The following is an 18,979-nucleotide window of genomic DNA, read 5'->3' as shown; positions in this document are numbered from 1 at the left end:
CCCACCGGGCTGCACGGGCCCCTTAATTAGCCATATTCTCTCCAGAAGTGGAGAAGCCACAAGATGCAGGTGGCCAGGCCTTGTTAAAACGGAGGCCGGGACTGGAGCGCTGTACCTACAGCTAAAGTACCCACAACTGCAAGATGGGAGGATCGCAGGCTCCAGGCCAGCCTCAGCAACTTAGCAAGGCCCTGCTTCAAAACAAAAAGAGTTAGCCGGGCGTGGTGGCGCACGCTTGTAATCCCAGCATTCGTGAGGCTGAGGCCGGAGGATCGGGGTTCGTGGCCAGCCTCACCTACTACTTAGCGAGGCCCTCTGCAACTCAGTGAGACCCTGTTTCAAAATAGAGAATAAAAAATAGAGCTGGGTGTGGTAGTGCACACGCCTGTAATCCCAGCATTTGGGAGGCTGAGACAGGAGGATCACAGTTCGCAGCCAGCCTCAGCTAATTAGGCCCTTTGCAACTCAGTGAGACCCTGTTTCAAAATAAAGGATAAAAAATAGGGCTGGAGGTGTAGCTTAGAGGTCGAATGCCCCTGGGTTCCATCCCCAGACCCGCAAAAAAAAAAAAAAAAAAAAAAAAAAAAAAAGCTGGGGGTGTTATCTTGGAGGTAGAATGCCTCTGAGTTCCATCCCCAGTACAGAATAAATAAATAAATAAATAAATAAAAAGGGCTGGGGTAGAATGCCCCTGGTTTCAATCCTAAGAAAGAAAGAAAGAAAGAAAGAAAGAAGTGCCCCCCCCCCCGTTTGCTTCTTGCCAACTTAACTAGCTGGTGCCACCTAGCAGCGCAGAAGAAAGGCCAGGCTTGCGGGGGCCCCGGCTCTGCCTGACCCCGAGCCCGGGACACTCCTTTGCAAGCACCCCTGGGCAGCTCCAGCTGAGGGTGGGCCCCTCCAGGAGCGAGACTTCGCCCCTGCAGAGGCCCCAGGGTTGTGTCCAGTTAAGCGGGACTCGTGGGGCCTGCGCGGGGGACACGGCCTCGGCCACCGTGTTCTTGTACCTGCTGCCCCCACTCTGCCTTCTTTTCCATATCCCCCTATTTGTCTTTGCGACCCCAGAACATCAGTGCCCTAGGCCTGGGGTTACTGACTGTCTCCACAACTGTAGCCCCAAAGCCGGGGCAGTGCCAGGAACACAGTAGGTGCTCGAAACATACTTGTGCAGCACGCGAATCCTGTGGACCCAGGCAGAAGCCACCCTTGGCCTCTGACTCACAAACAGAGCAGTTGGTCATGGGAGCTCAGCCCCCAGAGACTGGGGGATGAAGGGACAGACACTGGCGCCCACCTGCCCAGCAGAGCTTCTCCGGAAGCGCAGGGGGGCCCAGCACCTGGTGAAGAGGCCCCGGGAGGCGGTGCCTGGGTCAAGAAGCAAACGGCGGGGCTGTTTCTTTCTTTTTTTGGTACTGGGATGCAACCTAGGGGCTTTCAGCCCTTTTTATTTTGAAAGCGGGCCTTGCTAAATTGCTGAGGCTGGCCTGGAAGCCTCCTGTCTCAGCACCCCAAGTACTGGGATTACAGGCGCACACCATCACACACACCCGACTCCATTTCTGTTTTCATTTTTTTTGCGGTACTGGGGATTGAACCCCCTTCCGAGCTACACCCCCAACCCTATTTTTATTCTTTATTTTCAAACAGGGTCTCACTAAGTTGCAGAGGGCCTCACTAAGTAGCTGAGGCTGGCCGTGAATCCAGATCCTCCCGTCTCAGCCTCCCAAATGCTGGGATTACAAGCGTGCGCCACCACGCCCGGCCTCATTTCTTATTTTTAATGGGCTCAAAACCCCAGTCTCGGTGCTCCCATCTCCTTCCTCCTGCCATGCAGGGGTGACCCTGGCAGGCAGACCCCGGGCGTGCCAGCTCTGAGCACTCGGCCGGCCCCAGTCGGCCTGCGGAAGGAGGGCTCCGTCACCCGCTATTAAAGCCTTGCAGTGCTCGCCGAGGCGGCATCGGAGAGTAAGCAACACTACACGGCGAAGCCCCCAGGGGGGCGGTGACCCGTTTTATTGAAAGTGCCATGGTGAGAGTAACACGGAAACATATGATCTAATGCCCATGCCCAGCCGTAATGCAGACGCCGGCGCTGGGCAGGGGGGGACCAGCTCCTGCCAATCCAAACGCATTCCGTCCAACATAAATCTGGGGACATGCAGACAGACAGACCCAGTGTCTTCCCGTGACTGAACCTTCCTGCCGCTCTGGGCGGTGGCTGAGGTCACCCTGGCGCCTCTCTCTGTGGCTCTGACAGCTGGGGCTCCCCACCCCCACTCCTGGGAGTTAGATTTCAGAGCCGGGGCTAGTGACTGCCAGACACCGGTCTCCCCGACCCTCAATTGTATGTTCACCCACTCATGACTGCTTTTGGGGGCCTCTCAGTATACTGACTATGTATGTATGTATGTATTTATATGTTTATTTATTTTTGCAGTATTTGGTGGGTATGGAACCCAGGGTCATTCTACCTCTGAGCTACATCCCCAGCTTTATTATTTATTTATTTATTTATTTATTTATTTACGGGTCTGGGGATGGAACCCAGGGGCATTCTACCTCCGAGCTACACCCCAGCCCTATTTTTTATTCTTTATTTTGAAACGGGTCTCACTGAGTTGCAAAGGACCTCACTAAGTAGCTGAGGCTGTTCGCGAGCCTCCCAAATGCTAGGATTACAAGTGTGCCCCACCACACCCGGCGTTGAAAACAGGGTCTTGCTAGGTTGCTGAGGGTTTCACTAAGTTGCTGAAGCCAGCCTCGAACCTGCAATCCTCCTGTACCAAGCACTGGATTACAGCTGGGCACTACCAAGCCCCGCATGCCCCTTGCTCGTGGTCTCTGGTGAAGCCGAGACCCCGTGATGCCCAGCATCTGCTTTTCCCTCTCCCTTCTCCGCTGGCTCTGCTTTGATTTCCCAGTGTGCCCAGCTTGGAAACGGCGATTCCCAGACTCTCTTGGACTTTTTATTGTCATAAGCCAGTGATTCTCCCGTGGGCCTTCTGGATCCAGATCCTGTCCCTGGACAACAGGCCGGCCCGGATGGGCTCCCTCGAGCTCCTGCGGCCTCTGCTTTGCGCTTGGGTTTCGCCAAGGAGAGCGCTGGCAGATCCTTTCTGCTTTCTGCTACCTGAAATGCGGCTGTGATCACTGGAGCCCAGCAGCCCTTCTGTAGCCCCAGGTGATCCTGGAGACAGAGGCCACAGAGCAGGAACAAAGGGTAAGAGAGCCAGAGAAGGAGCCTGGGTCCCTGACAACCACTGCCGACCCCAGACCCTTGGGTGCTGCGAGAAGCCACATTCTGAGAGGCAACATGCCATCTTATGAAAGCAGCGGTTCCTTTACATACTTGGTACGGGCGCCGAGCCTCGTCCTATACACTTTGCTTCCAGAATTCAAAAGATTTCCCCAAGTGTTGCTGAACTGGAAAAAAAAGAAGTCTCGCAGGAATGTGTTTGGCGAGTCCCCCAGCGGGGTGGGTCCAGCGGGCTGCTCTCCTTCCTGAGATAACCTGCAAGCACGCGCTCCCGGAGCGGTGCGGCGGCAGGAATGCTGGGAGGTGGGCTCTCCGCGGCAGAGCTGGAAATCGCCCCATCCAGTGTTTGGAATCCGAGCATGCTGTCCTGGGCGGCCAGCCATCTGGCCCCGGTGGAGCGCTCCCGCCCGCAGCGCCGAATCCACCTCCTGGATATCAGCGAGGGCCCGGGGTGCGGTTTCCTAACGTTCAGGGGTGGACAGGGGAAAGCAGGGGGGCTGGCCCGAGCCCTGCCTGGCCTTTCCTTCCAAATCCTGCCTCTCCCACGAGGCAGCCGTCAGAGCTGGGGCCCTGCGACTTTCAGGATCACGTGCTCCTGGAATGCACACGCGTGCCAGCTGTGGTGGCGCACCCCTGTAATCCCAGTGCTTGGGAGGCCGAGGCAGGAGGATCGCAGGTTGAGGCCAGGCTCAGGAACTTAGGCCCTCTGCAACTGAGTGAGACCCTGTTTTAGAAGAAAAAATAGGAGTGGGGATGTTGCTGGAGGTAGACTCCTCCTGGGTTTAATCCCTGGCACCACAATTTATAAAAAACACGCAGACCGCATAGGATCCCCGCCCTCCCGGGCCTGGGCCTCTCCTCTGCACAGGGATGTGGCTGCACTTTAGCGCCTCTTGGCTTTTTACAGGAAGCTGCAACTTCTCGGGTCCAGAGCGCCTAACCAGAGCTTCCCCATCTCTGTAAGCAGGGCTTTTTTCAGGCCCAAATGTTGGCCTCACTCGGCCACTCGCGACTCCTCTCTCCGGGTGCACAGGGCCCGCCCGCGCATCTCCTTGGCTCCGCCTTTGAAACATGCCCAGCATCCGCCTATGTCCCTCACTGGGGTCCAAGCCGCCGCTGGCGCGCGCCTGGACCACTTCCACGGACAGACTCCTCCCGGCACCCGTCTCCTTGCACCGCTTCAGTCTATTCAGAGTAAAACAAATGGGATCACATCCCCTCTCTGCTCAAGGGCGGTCACTCCGAAAGGCCAAGCCCTCCCTGCACGGTCACCTAACACCACCACCCTGTCACCGCTCACTCTCCCTCTTCCTGGGCCTCTGGCTCAGGACACTGCTGCCTGCCCCGGCCTCTGGGCTGCTCTGCCAGCCTTACCCTTAACTTCTTGGCTCAAAAGTCCCTTCTCAAGGAGGCCGCTTTTTAAAAAATTTTTGTGGTGCTGGGGATTGAACCCAGAAGCTTTCTACCTCCGAGCTACACCCCCAGCCCTACTTTTTATTCTTTATTTTGAAACAGGGTCTCACTAAGTTGCGGAGGGCCTCACTAAGTAGCTGAGGCTGGCCGTGAACCACGATCCTCCTGTATCAGCCTCCCAAGTACTGGGATTGTAAGTGTACACCGCCATGACTGGCTCTTCTTGGTTGAACCCAGGAGAGTTCTACCCTCGAGCTCCACTTCCAGCCCTTTTTATTTTGAAATAGGGTCTTGCTAAGTGTTGAGAGTCTCACTCTGTTGCTGAGGCCGGCCTTGAACCTTCGACCCTCCTGTCTCGGCCTCCCATGGCTGGGATGACAACTGTGTGCCACTGTACTTGGTTCTGCTATAGATTTTCAATGTCTTATTTATTAACTCTTGAATTAGAATGTCAGCCTGTAAAAGAAGTGGTTCAGTCTGTTTTGTCTGCTGCTGGGTTTCCTTTGGTATACAGCAGGTGCTCAGTATTCTCCCGATGAGTGGGGGAGCCTGGTCCATGTTTGGGAAGCCTGCTGCAGAGACCTACTGTGTGCCCTTGGTGCCTCTGACTTGACTGTTCACCAGCCTCTGCCACCTTTCCCTTCCCTCCTCTTCCTCCTTCTTTCTTTTTTTAGTGTATTACTGGGGATGGAACCCAAGGTGTTGTACTTTGGAGCCACACTCCCAGCTCTATTTTATTTTTTATCTTGAAGCAGGGTCTCATTAAGTTGCTGAGGCTGGCCTTGAACCTGTGGCCCTCCCTTCTCAGCCTCCTGAGGATACTGGGATTACAGGCATGTGCCACCACGCCCACCCACTTTGGCTCTTGGGCTGTCCTTTGAGGGACCGCGCCCCCTCCCTGGTCCTCATGGTTCCAGGGTTGCATGGGTGTGTAATGATCCATGCTGGCCAACCACTGTGCTTTATAATGCTGAGGGGTTCAAGGTCGACCAGATGTCCCAGAGAATCCAGACCCAAGAGACTCAATTTGGGGATTGTTGTTGGCACCTATGAAGGGAAAAGCTTTCTCTGCACAGGGATGGCTTGCTATCGTGCCAGTACCAGTCTACCACTGCCAGCAGCGCCATATGGTGAACAGGCCCGAGAACAGAGTCAAATCAGAGGAGCTCAGACTAGGGAGAGGAAGAGACAGACGACACCCAGAGGTGACACTCTTGGAGCCAACCGCAGCTGAAGCTCAAAATGCACCGGAACTTTTACTTCCAGGAGTCAACGAGAGCAGTATTTTGTTGGCTTGATTTTCTTTGAGTTGTTTCTGGAAGTCATCTGGACTAGGATGATGAAGAGTGAGCCTGGGATTCGTGATTCTACAGCCAATGGGATGTTTGATCCCGCAGCCCCGCGGCAGCCCGTGGACAGCGCCGCCTGGCTGACCTTCACTGCCCATGATGGTGCATCTCTGACCCCCGGAACGTGCAGCGTGATCCACGCGTCCCCGAGCCAGGCTCACACCCCCAGCAGTGTGCGCCTGGGCCCAGTACCTGTGGCTGCAGGTTCGCCCTACTATGTGGGTGGGAGGACTAGATGAGACATTCAAACTGAAACATCTTCTTTTTGGTGGTGCTAGTGATTGAAGCCAGGGGCATTCTACCTCTGAGCTGCACCCCCAGCCCTATTTTATTCTTTATTTTGAAACAGGGTCTTGTTAAACTGTCAAGGCTGGCCTCCAATCTGCAATCCTCCCGTCTTAGCGTCCCAAATACTGGGATTACAGGAGTGTGCCACCGCGCCTAGCTTCAGAGTGAGGATTTGAGCCCGGCTGTCTGGCTGGACAGAGCTTACCCTTGGCGCTTCACTGGGCGTATTTTTATTTAAAGCCAGTTTAAAAGACAAAGAATTCTGAGTTTCAGAAGAGTTGCTCTATGATTCCTCTGCTTTGGGGGGATGTGCTTGGAATCTGACAATTGGAGGGGGTCCCCCAAAGGCACCTTATTCCTACCTGGCATGGATCTTTGCGTGAGGGAGCCATTGAGCCCACCCCTGAGGTCCTCCTGGGGCTCTGAGTCGGCCTCTCTCCACAGCCCTTTAGCGGGAGGGCCACCACCATGTGAGCCCGGTGTAAGTGGGGCTCAGCGCGCAAAGCTTGCCGGTCTCCATCCTGCCGACTGAGAGAGCCTGAGAGGTGTTGCTTCACCTTCAACACTTGTCACCTCTCTGACCATCCACCTTCTTAAGGAACACCATGTCTTGCTGAGACCTCAAAACTGTGGTCATCTGTTAAGGTCCCGGGCTTTGCTTTTTATTTTTATTTTTATTATTTTTTTTTGGTGGTACTGGGGTTCCTGGAAGCCCTTCTACCTCTGGGCTACACTCCCAGACCTATTTTTACACTTTTTAATTTGGAAACAGGGTCTCCTAAGCCAGCGCGTGCGGCTGGCTTTGAACCTGCGCGATCCTCCTGTCTCTGCCTCCCAAGCGCGGGGATTACAAGCGTGCGCGGCACCACGCCCAGCTCGGGCTTTGCTTTTTACCTAAGGCAATCGATACTGGTGTCTTACTTACACTCAGAATCCAAAGCTTCCTTTTATAATAAATTTTAAGCTTCCAGAAGGAAGTACAAATCAGGTGTGGTGTGGTGCCCAGTCCTCGGGAGGCAGAGGCAGGAGGGTCGCCGGTTGTAGGCCTGCCTCAGTAATTTAGTAAGGCTCTCTGCCACTTAGTGAGACCCTGTTTCCAAATAAAAAAAATAAAATAGGCCGGGTGTGGTGGCACGCTTGGGAGGCTGAGACAGGAGGATCACGCAGGTTCGAAGCCAGCTGAGGCTGGCTTAAGAGATCCTGTTTCCAAATAAAATATAAAATAGGTCTGGGAGTGTAGCCTGGAAGTAAAAGGCCCCTGGCTTCCATCCCCAGTACCACCAAAAATAAATAAATAAATAAATAAATAAATAAATAAATAAATAAAAAATAGGAGCCGTGTGTGGTGACGCACGCTTGTAATCCCATTTGGGAGACTGAGACAGGAGGATTGCGGTTTGCAGACAGCCTCAGCTACTTGGTGAGGCCCTTTGCAACTCAGTGAGAGCCTGTTTCAAAATAAAGAATAAAAAATAGGGCAGGGGGTGTAGCTTGGAGGTTGAATCCCCCTAAGTTCCATCCCCAGACCTGCAAAAAAATAAATAAATATATAAATAAATAAAATAAAATAAAATAGGGCTGGAGGAGTAGCTCAGAGGCAGAATGCCCTTGGGTTCCATTGCCAGCACCACAAATGCTTTGAAAATATATTGATAACTTGGACCACCACCTGACTAATGTGCCCCTGGAACCACTTCCCCTGGGGCATCTGACACTTCTGACAGCTCAGGGGGTCAAATACAGGCAAGGACAGGGAATAGGAGTATACAGGTACACCCCCACTGCCACCCTCGCCATTAAGAAACAGGGCGAGCCCGGCTCCTTGCCTGGTCCTCCCACCAGGGTCTCTGGAGCAGGCCCTAATTAGGGTGGACGGCTGCTCTCCGCCCTGGGGCTGGAAGGAAGCCTGGCCTTGTGTCGGCCGAGAAGTCTCCAGCCCAGGGAACCGTCACAGCTCCGCACGGATGAGCAGAAAATAGCAGATGATAAATTTTTTAGGACCACCCTCTGCTTGCCAGTTGTAGCAGTCTGTGAGATAATGCGCTTAGCTCTTTTGGAACATACATTATTGATTCGGGTCTGTCTAGTGGTTTATAAAAAGCCCATCAGCCCCCAACTACCACCTTCCCGGCCCTCACGGCCCAAAAGAAGCTCAGCCGGCTGCAAGGCCAGGTCTGCCGGGTGCGGAGGAAGGTGCAGGGTGGAGGGGGCGGGCGGGCGCTGGGCTCTGCCATGGAGCGCTGAGGGTGGGAGCCGGCGTGTCACAGAGCTCGAGGGCCGCACCCCGCGCCCGCTGCGCCTGCTTCCTGGAGCTCATCTTCCAGAAGCGCTCAATGGCGAGCGCAAAGACAAAGATATTCCCAGCAACAGTATCTGTCGTAATGTAACAAGGGGAAACTAGCCAGCCATGTGGGAAGTCTCTGTCCATCCCAGGACGGCTTCGGCAGAGCAGGGGCTCAGGGCTCTGGGTTCAGATCCTGTGTCAGACATTCTAGCTGTGCGAACATGGACGAGCGGCCGGCTTCTCTGTGTCTCGTCTTCCCCTTGGTCAAACAGGGAGAATGAATCTGTATTTTCTTTGAATTTCTGCATTTATTTTCCTTCCTTCCTTCCTTCCTTCTATGTGATACTGGGGATTGTGCCCAGGGGCATTACTTACTTATTTTTGCGGTACTTGGGATTGCCCCAGGGACATTCGACCTCTGAGCTGAGCTATACCCCCAGCCCCCCCCCCCCCTTTTTTAATTCTTAATTTTGAAACTGGGTCTCACTAAGTTGCAGGGGGCCTCACTAAGTAGCTGAAGCTGGCTGTGAACTGCGATCCTCCTGTCTCAGCCTCCCAAGCACTGGGATTACAAATGTGCGCCACCATGCCCAGCTCTAGTTTATTTTTTATTTTAAACCAGGATCTCACTAAATAGCAGAGGGCCTTGGTAAATCGCTGAGGCTGTCCATGAACCTGTGATCCTCCTGTCTCAGCCTCCCAAGTACTGGGATTGCAAGTGTGTGCCATCATACCTGGCTTGTATTAAAAAAAATAAAATTGGAGGGGGATATGGGGGGGTTGAATTCAGAGGCATTCTACCTCTGAACTATACCAGCAGCCCTTTTTATTTTTAGTTTTCAAACAGGGTGTCATTAAGTTGCTGAGGACCTCGCTAAGTAGCTGAGGCTGGCCCTGAACCTGTGGTCCTCATTTCAGCCTGTGCTGGGTGAATGTATTTTAAGTCAGTGGTGGTTCGGTGGTTTTGTCTTGTCTGCTCCCTCTGTCCTTGGCCTCCTCGCACCCACAGCTCCTTTTCTTCTATATTCTTATTCTGTTTATTTCACGCTGGCACAGAGCCCACAGCTGGATCCTGTGCTCTTTTTTTTTTTTTTTTTTTTTTTTTGCGGGTCTTCAACCTCTGAGCTACACCCCCTGCCCTATATTTTATTCTTTATTTTGAAACAGGGTCTCACTAAGTAGCTGAGGCTGGTTGCGAGCAACGATCCTCTGGTCTAAGCTTCCCAAATGCTGAGATTTTTTTTTTTTTTTTTTTTTAGCTAGTGGGCATGGAACCCAGGGGTATTCTACCTCCCAGCTACACCCCCAGCCCTAGTTTTTATTCTTTACTTGGAAACAGGGTGTCACTAAGTTGCGGAGGGCCTCAGTAAGCAGCTGAGGCTGGCTGTGAACCTGAGATCCTCCTGTCTCAGCCTCCCAAGTACTGGGATTACAAGTGTGGGCCACCATGCCCAGCTGTGCTATTCTTGGTGTGAGTGTTCAGCCAAGCAGCTGCTGGCTGAGGCCTCAGGTCTAGGAGTTCTCCTCAATCCTTCTCTTTTTCTTACCCTCTAATCCATCCATCCATCCATCCATCCATCCATCCATCCATCCCCCAAATGAAGGGGGATCTGGTCTTATAGGCTCCCTTGCTTCTGGACCGGTCTGAGCTTCATCCCCGCCTGCCCCATTACCAACGGCTTCCTCCTGAGCCTCACCTCTGGTCCCTACAACTTACCTTCATTCTAAGAGCCCGAGGCGTCCTGGTGGGTCCTAAGCAAGGCCACAGCCTCCTCTGCAGAAGGCTCAGCTGCTTCCAAGTCCACCAAATCAGGAAGAATGCTTGAGCTGGGTGGGGAGGCACAGGCCTGTAATCCCAGTACTTGGGAGGCTGAGATAGGGAGATCAAGGTTCAAGGCCAGCCTCAACAATTTGGTGAGGCCCTCAGCAACCTAGTTAGACCCTATTTATTTTTTATTTTATTTTTTATTTTTCGGTAGTACTGGGGGTGGAACCAGAGGCTTTCTACCTCCAGGCTATACTCCCAGACCTATTTTATACTTTATTTGGAAACAGGGTCTCACTAAGTTGCTGAGAGCCTCACTAAGTAGCTGAGGCTGGCTCCGAACCTGTGCGATCCTCCTGTCTCAGCCTCCCAAGCGCTGGGATTACAAGCATGCATCACCACGCCCGGCTGTTAGACCCTATTAAAAAAAAAAAAAAAAAAGAAGCCGGGCGTGGTGGTGCATGTTTGTAATCCCACATTCATTCCTGGACAGCCTCAGCTACTTAGTGAGGCCCTCTGCAACTTAGTGAGACCCTGTTTCAAGATAAAGAATAAAAAATAGGGCAGGGGCCTGCCAAAAAAAAAAAAAACAAAACAAAACAAAAAAGGGGCTGGGTGTAGCTTAAAGGTAGAATTCTAGAGTTCAATTCCCAGTACCACCACCACCCAACAAAATAAAACAAGCAAGCAATCAAAACACTGGCACCCCTCACCGTGGCCACCAGGCCCTGCGGCCGCCAGCTCCAGCGTCAGCTCCCACCCCCAGCTCCATCTCAGCATCTCCGCCTTTCCTGTCCCTCCAGCTGCAACCATCCTCCCCTGCTCTGGTACCATCCAGGGTGTTTGGACCGCCCAGTGTTGCTACATGACAGCTCGGGGCCACAGGAAGTGAGACCAGGAAGTGAGACCGAGGAGCTCTGAGGTCGGTGCTGCCATGGCCCTGTGTGCAGCCGCTACTGGGAACAGAGTGGCTGCCCGAGGCCTCGGCCCTGGTTACCAGATGCGGCCCCTCCTGGCCGCTGCCGGGACGCGGGGATGCCTGTGTCAAATTGTCGATAAAAGCTCTGGGGTCGGATTGCTTTCCGGCCACAAATTCTTTTTGCACCGATAAGCTCCCGGAGAAAAATCTATATTTGTGATCATTAACACAAACCATTACACGTAGTGACTCGGTTGTATACAAATAACCCTTTTTGGTAGCTAAAAGATTATTTCGTTTAGCAGTTTTATCTGGGGAACCTGAACATGTGTTGCCATATCCTGCTGTCCTTTGACAGTGGACAGAGGCTAAAGCCCACCCTCACCTGGTCAGCGACGGGCCGCCCCACCACAGCTCGGAGACCAGACTCCATCCCTCCTTTCCCAGGCGCCAGCCACATCTGTCTCCTTGGTCCTGACTCAGGGCCTTTGCACAGGCTGCTCCCGCTGCCCAGAACACTTTCCCTCAGGTTTTCACCATATGTGGTAGTTTGGAGGATGAGATGAGAGGTGTCACTTAGAGAAGGAAAATATGGAAGGCAGGACACTGTCCAGAGCAGTCACGCCAAGCCACAGCGGCGACTGAGCACCTGAGAGGTGGCCGGAGCTGACCAGCCCTGGGGGCAAATACACGCGGCTGTGCCCTCAAAAGATGAAAAACATCACAAATAATCTTCACGCTGATTACATGACACTAGTTTGGCTATATTGAGTTAAATAAAATGTTGTTAAATTAATTCTGGCAGTTCCTCCCCCACCTCTTTTTTTTTTTTGGTGTTGGGATTAAACCCAGAGGCATTTTATCTCTGAGTTATACTCACAACCCTCATTTATTATTATTATTATTATTATTATTATTATTATTATAATATTTGAGGGTCTGGGGATGGAACCCAGGGGAATTCAACCTCTGAGCTATACTCCCTGCCCTATTTTTTTAGTATGTATGTGTGTATGTATTTATTTTGCAGGTCTGGGGATGGAACCCAGGAGCATTTGACCTCTAAGTTACACACCTTGCCCTATTTTTTATTCTTTATTTTGAAACAGGGCCTAAGTTGCGGAGAGCCTCACTTAAGTAGCTGAGGCTGTCTGCGAACCTCAATGCTCCGGTCTCAGTCTCCCGAATGCTGGGATTACAAGCCTGTGCCACCACGCCTGGTTCCCTCTTTAACTTTGAAACAGTATCTTGATGAATTGCTGAGGGCCTCACTAAGTTGCTGAGTCTGGCCACCAACTTGCAATCCTCCTGTCTCAGCCTCCCAAGTGCTGGGGTTACAGGCATGTACCACCTTGCCCAGCTATCTATCTATCTATCTGTCTGTCTCAATGTAGCTTACATTTGTCATTTGTGTCTGTGTCTTGCATTATACAGTTGACCCTCTGTATCTATGGGGATGGGTTCCAGGACCCCCTCTGAAACCAAAATCCATGGAAAATCAAATCCCTTTCATAATATTGGTATAGTATTTGCATTGAATTTACTAGTATCTTCCCGAAGTCTTTATTTATTTTGTGGTGCTGGGGATTGAACCCAGGGGCATTCTGCCTCTGAACTACACGCCAAGTCCTATTTCAGTTTTTATTTTGAAACGGGGCCTAAGTTGCTGAGGGCCTTGATAAGTTGCTGAGGCCAGCTGCAAACCTGCGATCCTCCTGTCTCAGCCTCCCAAGTACTAGGATCACACCATGCCCGGCTCTCTCCCACACTCTAATTCCTGGATTACCTACAATACCGAATACAATGTAACTGCGATGTAAATAGCTGTTTTTCTGTGGTTTCTAAGGAATAATTCCATGGGGCGGGGGGAGTCTGGCCCTATTCAGTACAGCTGCAATTTCCCCCCAGCATCTAGACCTCCACCTGTTTGACTGTAACCACGAAGCCCCGAATAGAGGGCCGGGGGCATTTCTACAGATGGCCGCGGGAGAGTGAGCAGTGCAAGCGGAGTTTGAACCCAGGGAGCAGAGGGGTGGGCTGAGATTCACTGGGTAGACCCCTCTCTCTCCTCTCTCCTCTCTGTTCTCTCTCTTTTCTTTCTCTCCCTTGCACAAATCAAAATATGGCTTGAAAGTCTCGTGCAGAAACCCTTAGCTGGGCGCTCAGCCCGTGACCTCCTTGGGAGGGGGGTCAGAGATTGGCTCATATGGTGGCAAGGCTGTAACTCGGGTGGCCAGGGTGGGGACACTAGATGCAAGCAATGAACAGCTCCTAGCGTCTCTCCCTAAGGAAAGAACTAGAGACGCCCTGACCTCCCAGGTGCGGGGCAAGCCAGGTGTGCGTGGGTGTACACCTGCTCGGAAGTGACCTCTAGGCCCCACCGGCGGGATGCTTACCCAGCTCCACGTCCTGATCGTCCGTCAGCACCAGGATGATGTTGGGCCGGATGTTTCTGCGGTCCCTCTGGAAGCGGCCTTTCAGGCGGTGGTGGGACAGGAACGCGGAGCTCCTGTCCAGCAGGAAGACGGAGGCGGCCAGCAGGCAGATCAGTGGGCCGGGCGGGGCCATTGTATTTTCCGCTGCTCCGTCGTGGCTCTCCGGACACCGGGTCTGGAGCTGCACTTCGTGGACAGGGGTCTCTCCTCTCTCTCCTCTTCACTCACAATCTAAAGGATGACAAGGGTCAGGTCAATCCCAACATCCCCCTGCCTGTGTGAAGACCTGCCCGAGGGTGGCAGGGAGGGACAGCGAGCCTCCGACCAGGGCTGCGGAGGCGGCTGGGCCCGCGTCGGCCGGGTGGGCAGCTGGTGGCCATGCCAGGGGACACTTCTGCACACGCTCTCCCCGGGGCCGCCGGCTGTGGGTGGCAGCCCCAGACCCAATACGCAGAGCCAGCCTGGGTGGGGACGACCCGGAAGACTCGATGTTCAGATCTGCCAGAAGAAGGCAGCGGCGACCCGCCCAGGGTGACGTCCAGGCCAGGCCAGGTCGCCGCTGCTCGGCTCGCCATCGGGTGTGCAGCCGCGGGTGTCCAGCGGGCTCCATGCTGGGGTGGCGGGAACGCCATTTGCTTTGGGCTCCACGGCCCTGTCTGTGTTCCCATCCCAGATGGCCTCTCACCAGCTCAGGTCCCCCATGAGCAAACCAGCAAGGAGCCCCGGTTTCCAAGATCCCAGCCCGACACAGAGGTGCGCGGAAATCCCCGGTCAATAATCCCGCAGCCCAGCACACCTGTCCCCATCCGTTTTAAGTTGCAGAGTAAATCGAAGGGTAAAAGAGAAAATCATGGCCAAGAGTTTGAGAGCGAGCGCCGTCCCGTCCCCTGTGACCGCCGTTCTCCCTGGGCCGCGCGGTGGGAGCTCACACGGTCATCTGTGGTCATTTTCTACTTCACGAGGAAGAGAATCTTCAAGTCCTGGCCAGATATAGACTCTGGTCTCTTTGATTTAGAGACAGAGAGAGTGTTGGGAGGAAACCAGGACCCACAGTCAGGATGTAGCAGTCTGTGGTGACCTTGAACCCCCACCCCAAAGCCCAGCCTCAGGGCCCTCAGCCAGGGCTGGGTGTCTCTTCTCTCCTGGGGCCTGCTCAGCCACTGGGGTCTCCCCGCCCACCCCTCCCCAGAGGGATCTTTTATTTATTTATTTTTTTTTGCAGTATAGGGGATAGAACTGAGGGGCATTCTACCCCAAGCTACACCCCCCAGCCCTATTTTTTATTCTCTCTCTTTTTTTTTTTTTGGTGGTACTGGGGTTCCTGGAAGCCCTTCTACCTCCAGGCAACACTCCCGTACCCATTTTTATATTTTTATTTGGAAACAGGGTCTCTTAAGCCAGCGCGGCTGGCTTCGAACCCGAGCCATCCTCCTGTCTCCGCCTCCCAAGTGCCGCCCACCACACCCGGCAGTTTATTCTTTATTTTGAAACAGGGTCTCACTGAGTTGCAGAGGGCCTCACTAAGTAGCTGAGACTGGCCGCGAACCGCGATCCTCCTGTTTCAGCCTCCCAAACGCTGGGATTACAAGCGTGCCCCACCACGCCTGGCTCGGGGAGATTTTCTTGAAATGAGAATGTCAGATCACTCAGCAGGGCCCAGACTGGGGAGAGAGCAGCAGGGTTTTGGGGCCCAAAAGAGAAAGAGCTCTGCAAGTTCAAGGTGCAGGTCTCTTTAGGGGAATCCTGTGTTCACCTGCTCAGACCTCCGGGGCTGCCCATTAGTTACAGAATTGATGCAAACTCCCTGTGTGGCCAAGGGGACCTGTCTCCCCTCCCCCAGCTTCTTTCTGTTGCTTGGATGAGTCAGGCTTGTTTCAGCCCCGGGGCCTTTGCATGTCCACCTTTTAATAACTGTGAGAGTTTTCCCTTAGGGTTCGCAGGACAGGTTCATTCTCCTCTGCAAGGCTAGGCGCTGATGTCCCCTCCTTGGACAGCCTGCGCTGACCACTATCTAAGGACGTGCCCCGCCCCGCCCCACCCCACCCCAGGCACTCTCTGTCTTTGGCCACCTACTTTTTACTCTCACCATTAGTGAGCTCCAAAGAGCCAGAGACCGGGTTTGTGACTCCAGCACCTGCGCAGTGCTGCAACAAAGAAATACTTCGATAAAGGAGTGGAATTCTGCTAAGGTCCTCTGAGTTCCACAGAGCGGATGATGAAGCCTGGGGCAGTGGTGCCCTCCCCGGCCACCCTCCACGGTCACCAGGGAGGACCCAGCCACGCTGGTCCTCTGGGCAGTGCTGGCGTTGCTAGGTCCTCAAAAAAGTGCCCCGGGGTGGACGCTGCTCTCCTGGGGGCCCAGGAAGCCAACCTCGGTAGACACCACCCACAGGGCAGAAGGAAGTGCGAAATGAACACGTCCGTGGTCTGCGCTCCCGGGTGCCCTTATCTCTGCGGGCCCTGGCTCCTGGCCCCTCCCGGGTCTAGCTTTCTCCCAGGTCCCGCGCTAGCTCTGGGTGCTTCCTGTGTCCTGTTTCTTCCCAAGCCCACCAGCCTGACAACCCCGCCCCAGTTGCCTCCCCGGCCCCCCAGGGATGCTGCGTGAAGCTGGCCAGGCCTGCACGCGGCCCGCTGGCGTGCCCTGCCCCTCGGGCGCCCCCCAGCGCCTCCCGCACCTGGGCCCACGGAGGGACACCTCTGCAGAGCACGCAGGCGAGCCCCGTGGTGGGAGGATGGATGCTGCCCCCCGCCTGCCGAGCCGTCCCCTCCTGCAGGCCCGGAGACCGTTCACGGGACTGCCGTTTGCACCACCCCGTGTGACAGCCACACAATGGGCTTGGGGAAACTTACGGGCGAGCCCCGGGCTGGGAACTTTCGGGCCTCAGTGTCCTCGTTTGTGAACCCGTGTGCGGGAAGGAGCGCCTCCGTCAGGGCGCTCAGGCAGGAGCCTGCTACCTAGAGGGCATCGGAACGCCAGGCTCGGGTATCGCCAGGTACCCGCTATGTTGCAAAGTCTCCTTCGGTTCTCAATGCCCCGCCGCGGGTCCTGTGGTCCCCACTTTACACTGAGGCTCAACCTCTGTCTTCTGGGCGCCCGGCGAACACAGCAGAGAGGGGGTGTGAGCCCTGCCCTCCCCGGCTGGCTGGCGCTGGAGGCTCCTCACCACCAAACAGGCCGCTGAGTGAGTGGCTGACAAGGAGATGCCCGGACCACACACACCATCGGCCTCTGAACTGCCCCAAGTCATGCAGAGATCCAGTGGTCCACGACTGCCCTCGGGCAGCACCATGGGGTGCGCCGCGGATGTACCCGCAACTCGCTAAAAGGCATATTCAAGTTCTTCCAGCAACCGAGACAAAACAATATCGAGAGCCAGATGTCCTGACACATGCTTGTACTGCCAGTACTGGGGAGGCTGAGACAGGAGGATTACAGGTTCAAGGCCAGACTCAGCAAGTAGTGAGACCCTGTTCTAAACATAAAAAAGTAAGCCGGGTGTGGTGGCGCACACTTGTAATCCCAGCGCTTGGGAGGCCGAGACAGGAGGATGGCGCAGGTTCGAAGCCAGCCTCAGTGATTGAGTGAGGCTCTCAGCAACTTAGTGAGACCCTGTTTCTAAATAAAAGATAAAATAGGTCTGGGAGTGTTAAATAAATAAATAAAAATTAAAAAAGGGCTGGGCATGTAGTTTGGAGGTAGAATGTCTCCGAATTCAATCCCCACTACCAAATATAAGTAGTAATAATAATAATAATAATAATAATAATAAAACATTGAGAGTTCTAGTAGCAACTCTCAAACCCAGAACTAATAATAGAAAAGGCTTCTGCAGAGCTGGCGAAGCCCCAGCCCCTGCTCCGAGCATTTTACAGGTTTCCACCATTTAACATGTAACCATTTGGTATTACACCCACCGTATGGATATCAAAGCGCGGGCACAGAAAGCTGAAGTCACTCTCCCAGGACCGCAGGACATAAAGAGGCTCAAGCCCTGTCTGGCTCGCTCTGGCCTACTCAACAGCATGCCCCTTGGAAGCAGAATTGTGACGAGTTCTTAAGAATCTCCCAGCCTCAGTTTCCCCATTTGCCCAAAGCAGCAGGGGCCAGGTGCCCTGAGGGCCTGGGAGCCCCTCCTCCCTGCAGGTCTACCCTGCCGGCGCTCCACTCTTCCTCCGGATGGAGTCGGAGCTCCGCACCGGAGGCCGCAGGGTAACAGGAGCTAATTATATCATCAGATCAAGCCATCAGCGGGTCGATTTTTGACGAATTCCCCCAGCTCAGACTCTTGCTGGCCACGTGCCGGCTGCTCTCCGGATGCTGAAGGAATCAATTAACTATGACACCGGGGATTAGGCCTCCATGTTTCCTCCTTCTTGGTAAAATAGTCAAAGTGGCTGCACCTGGAGTCTCTGGCCAACACTGTCCACACCGCAGACACTGCCTGTCCCCCCCCCCCACACCCTGGGCCCCTCGAGGTCCACCTGGTCCCTTCCTGTTGACCTGGGTCTCCCCAAAAGCCCTGGCCAGAGCTCCCCTGCCCAGCAAGATGCCTCTGGAGGCGCCTAAGGCCCCAGACATCCGGCGACGTCACTCGGGGTCCAGATCCATCTGCTGACCAGCAGGGGAGCGGGTGTCAGGGTGCCCGACAGACCCCGGGTCCTGCACACCGAGGCTGCAGGGAAGCCCTAGAATGGGCTGCTCCTCTCCAGGATGCCAGCCAGAGGGCAGAGCGGGGCTGGGTAGGATTGTGGGGGGCAAGAGAGGGCAGAGCAGGGTGCTGGTGGGTGAGATGATTCCAGGAGACAGAAAGAAATACCCCCTGTGGGCTGGGGCCGGGGTCTCCATAACAGGCCCGGGACCCTCCTGCGAGAGGGCTCGCTCAGGTCTCCATTTATTTTACTGTGTCTATGACGGGCCCCACACATGGAAGCCTGTTAAATAAGAAGCGAGAGCCGGTCTTCCTGCGCCCAAAAGGCCCAGGGGCTCCGTCTAGGGCTGAGCAACACCCCAAATCCCACCCAGGGGCCACGCTTTCGCCCCTGCCCCATGTCCTCTCTGTGTCCGCCCCTTTTTCTCTTGCTCGCTTGCCCTGGCTGCGGCCTCGGCACCTTGAACATGCCGGGCACGCCCCACCGCAGGGCCTTTGCACTCCCGGTTGCACTCCTTGACGGCCTCTTCCTCAGCTCCTCCCGGTGAAATCTCTGCCCTCCCCAGGTGCACTTGCCACCTCTGCCATTTTACTCGCCAGTCTCCCTGCCTGAACGCCGCCTCC

At 54.5% G+C, this 18,979-nt stretch overlaps 1 protein-coding gene across 1 annotated transcript in view; it reads right to left on the bottom strand.

Moving 5' to 3' along the window:
* SULF2 (sulfatase 2) overlaps positions 1–13,839 on the bottom strand; it is a gene marked incomplete at both ends in the record, with an annotated part of 71,454 nt that extends 57,615 nt beyond the window's left edge. The window contains one exon of the mRNA XM_080716098.1: positions 13,668–13,839. Within this exon, the coding sequence (XP_080572224.1) occupies positions 13,668–13,839 (172 nt within the window). The remainder of the gene's footprint in view (positions 1–13,667) is intronic.
* Positions 13,840–18,979: the final 5,140 nt, after the last annotated feature.

The sequence above is a fragment of the Muscardinus avellanarius genome (assembly GCF_963383645.1).
Source record: "Muscardinus avellanarius genome assembly, chromosome: 19".
Taxonomy (NCBI): domain Eukaryota; kingdom Metazoa; phylum Chordata; class Mammalia; order Rodentia; family Gliridae; genus Muscardinus; species Muscardinus avellanarius.
This window is presented reverse-complemented; position numbering and strand designations above follow the sequence as displayed.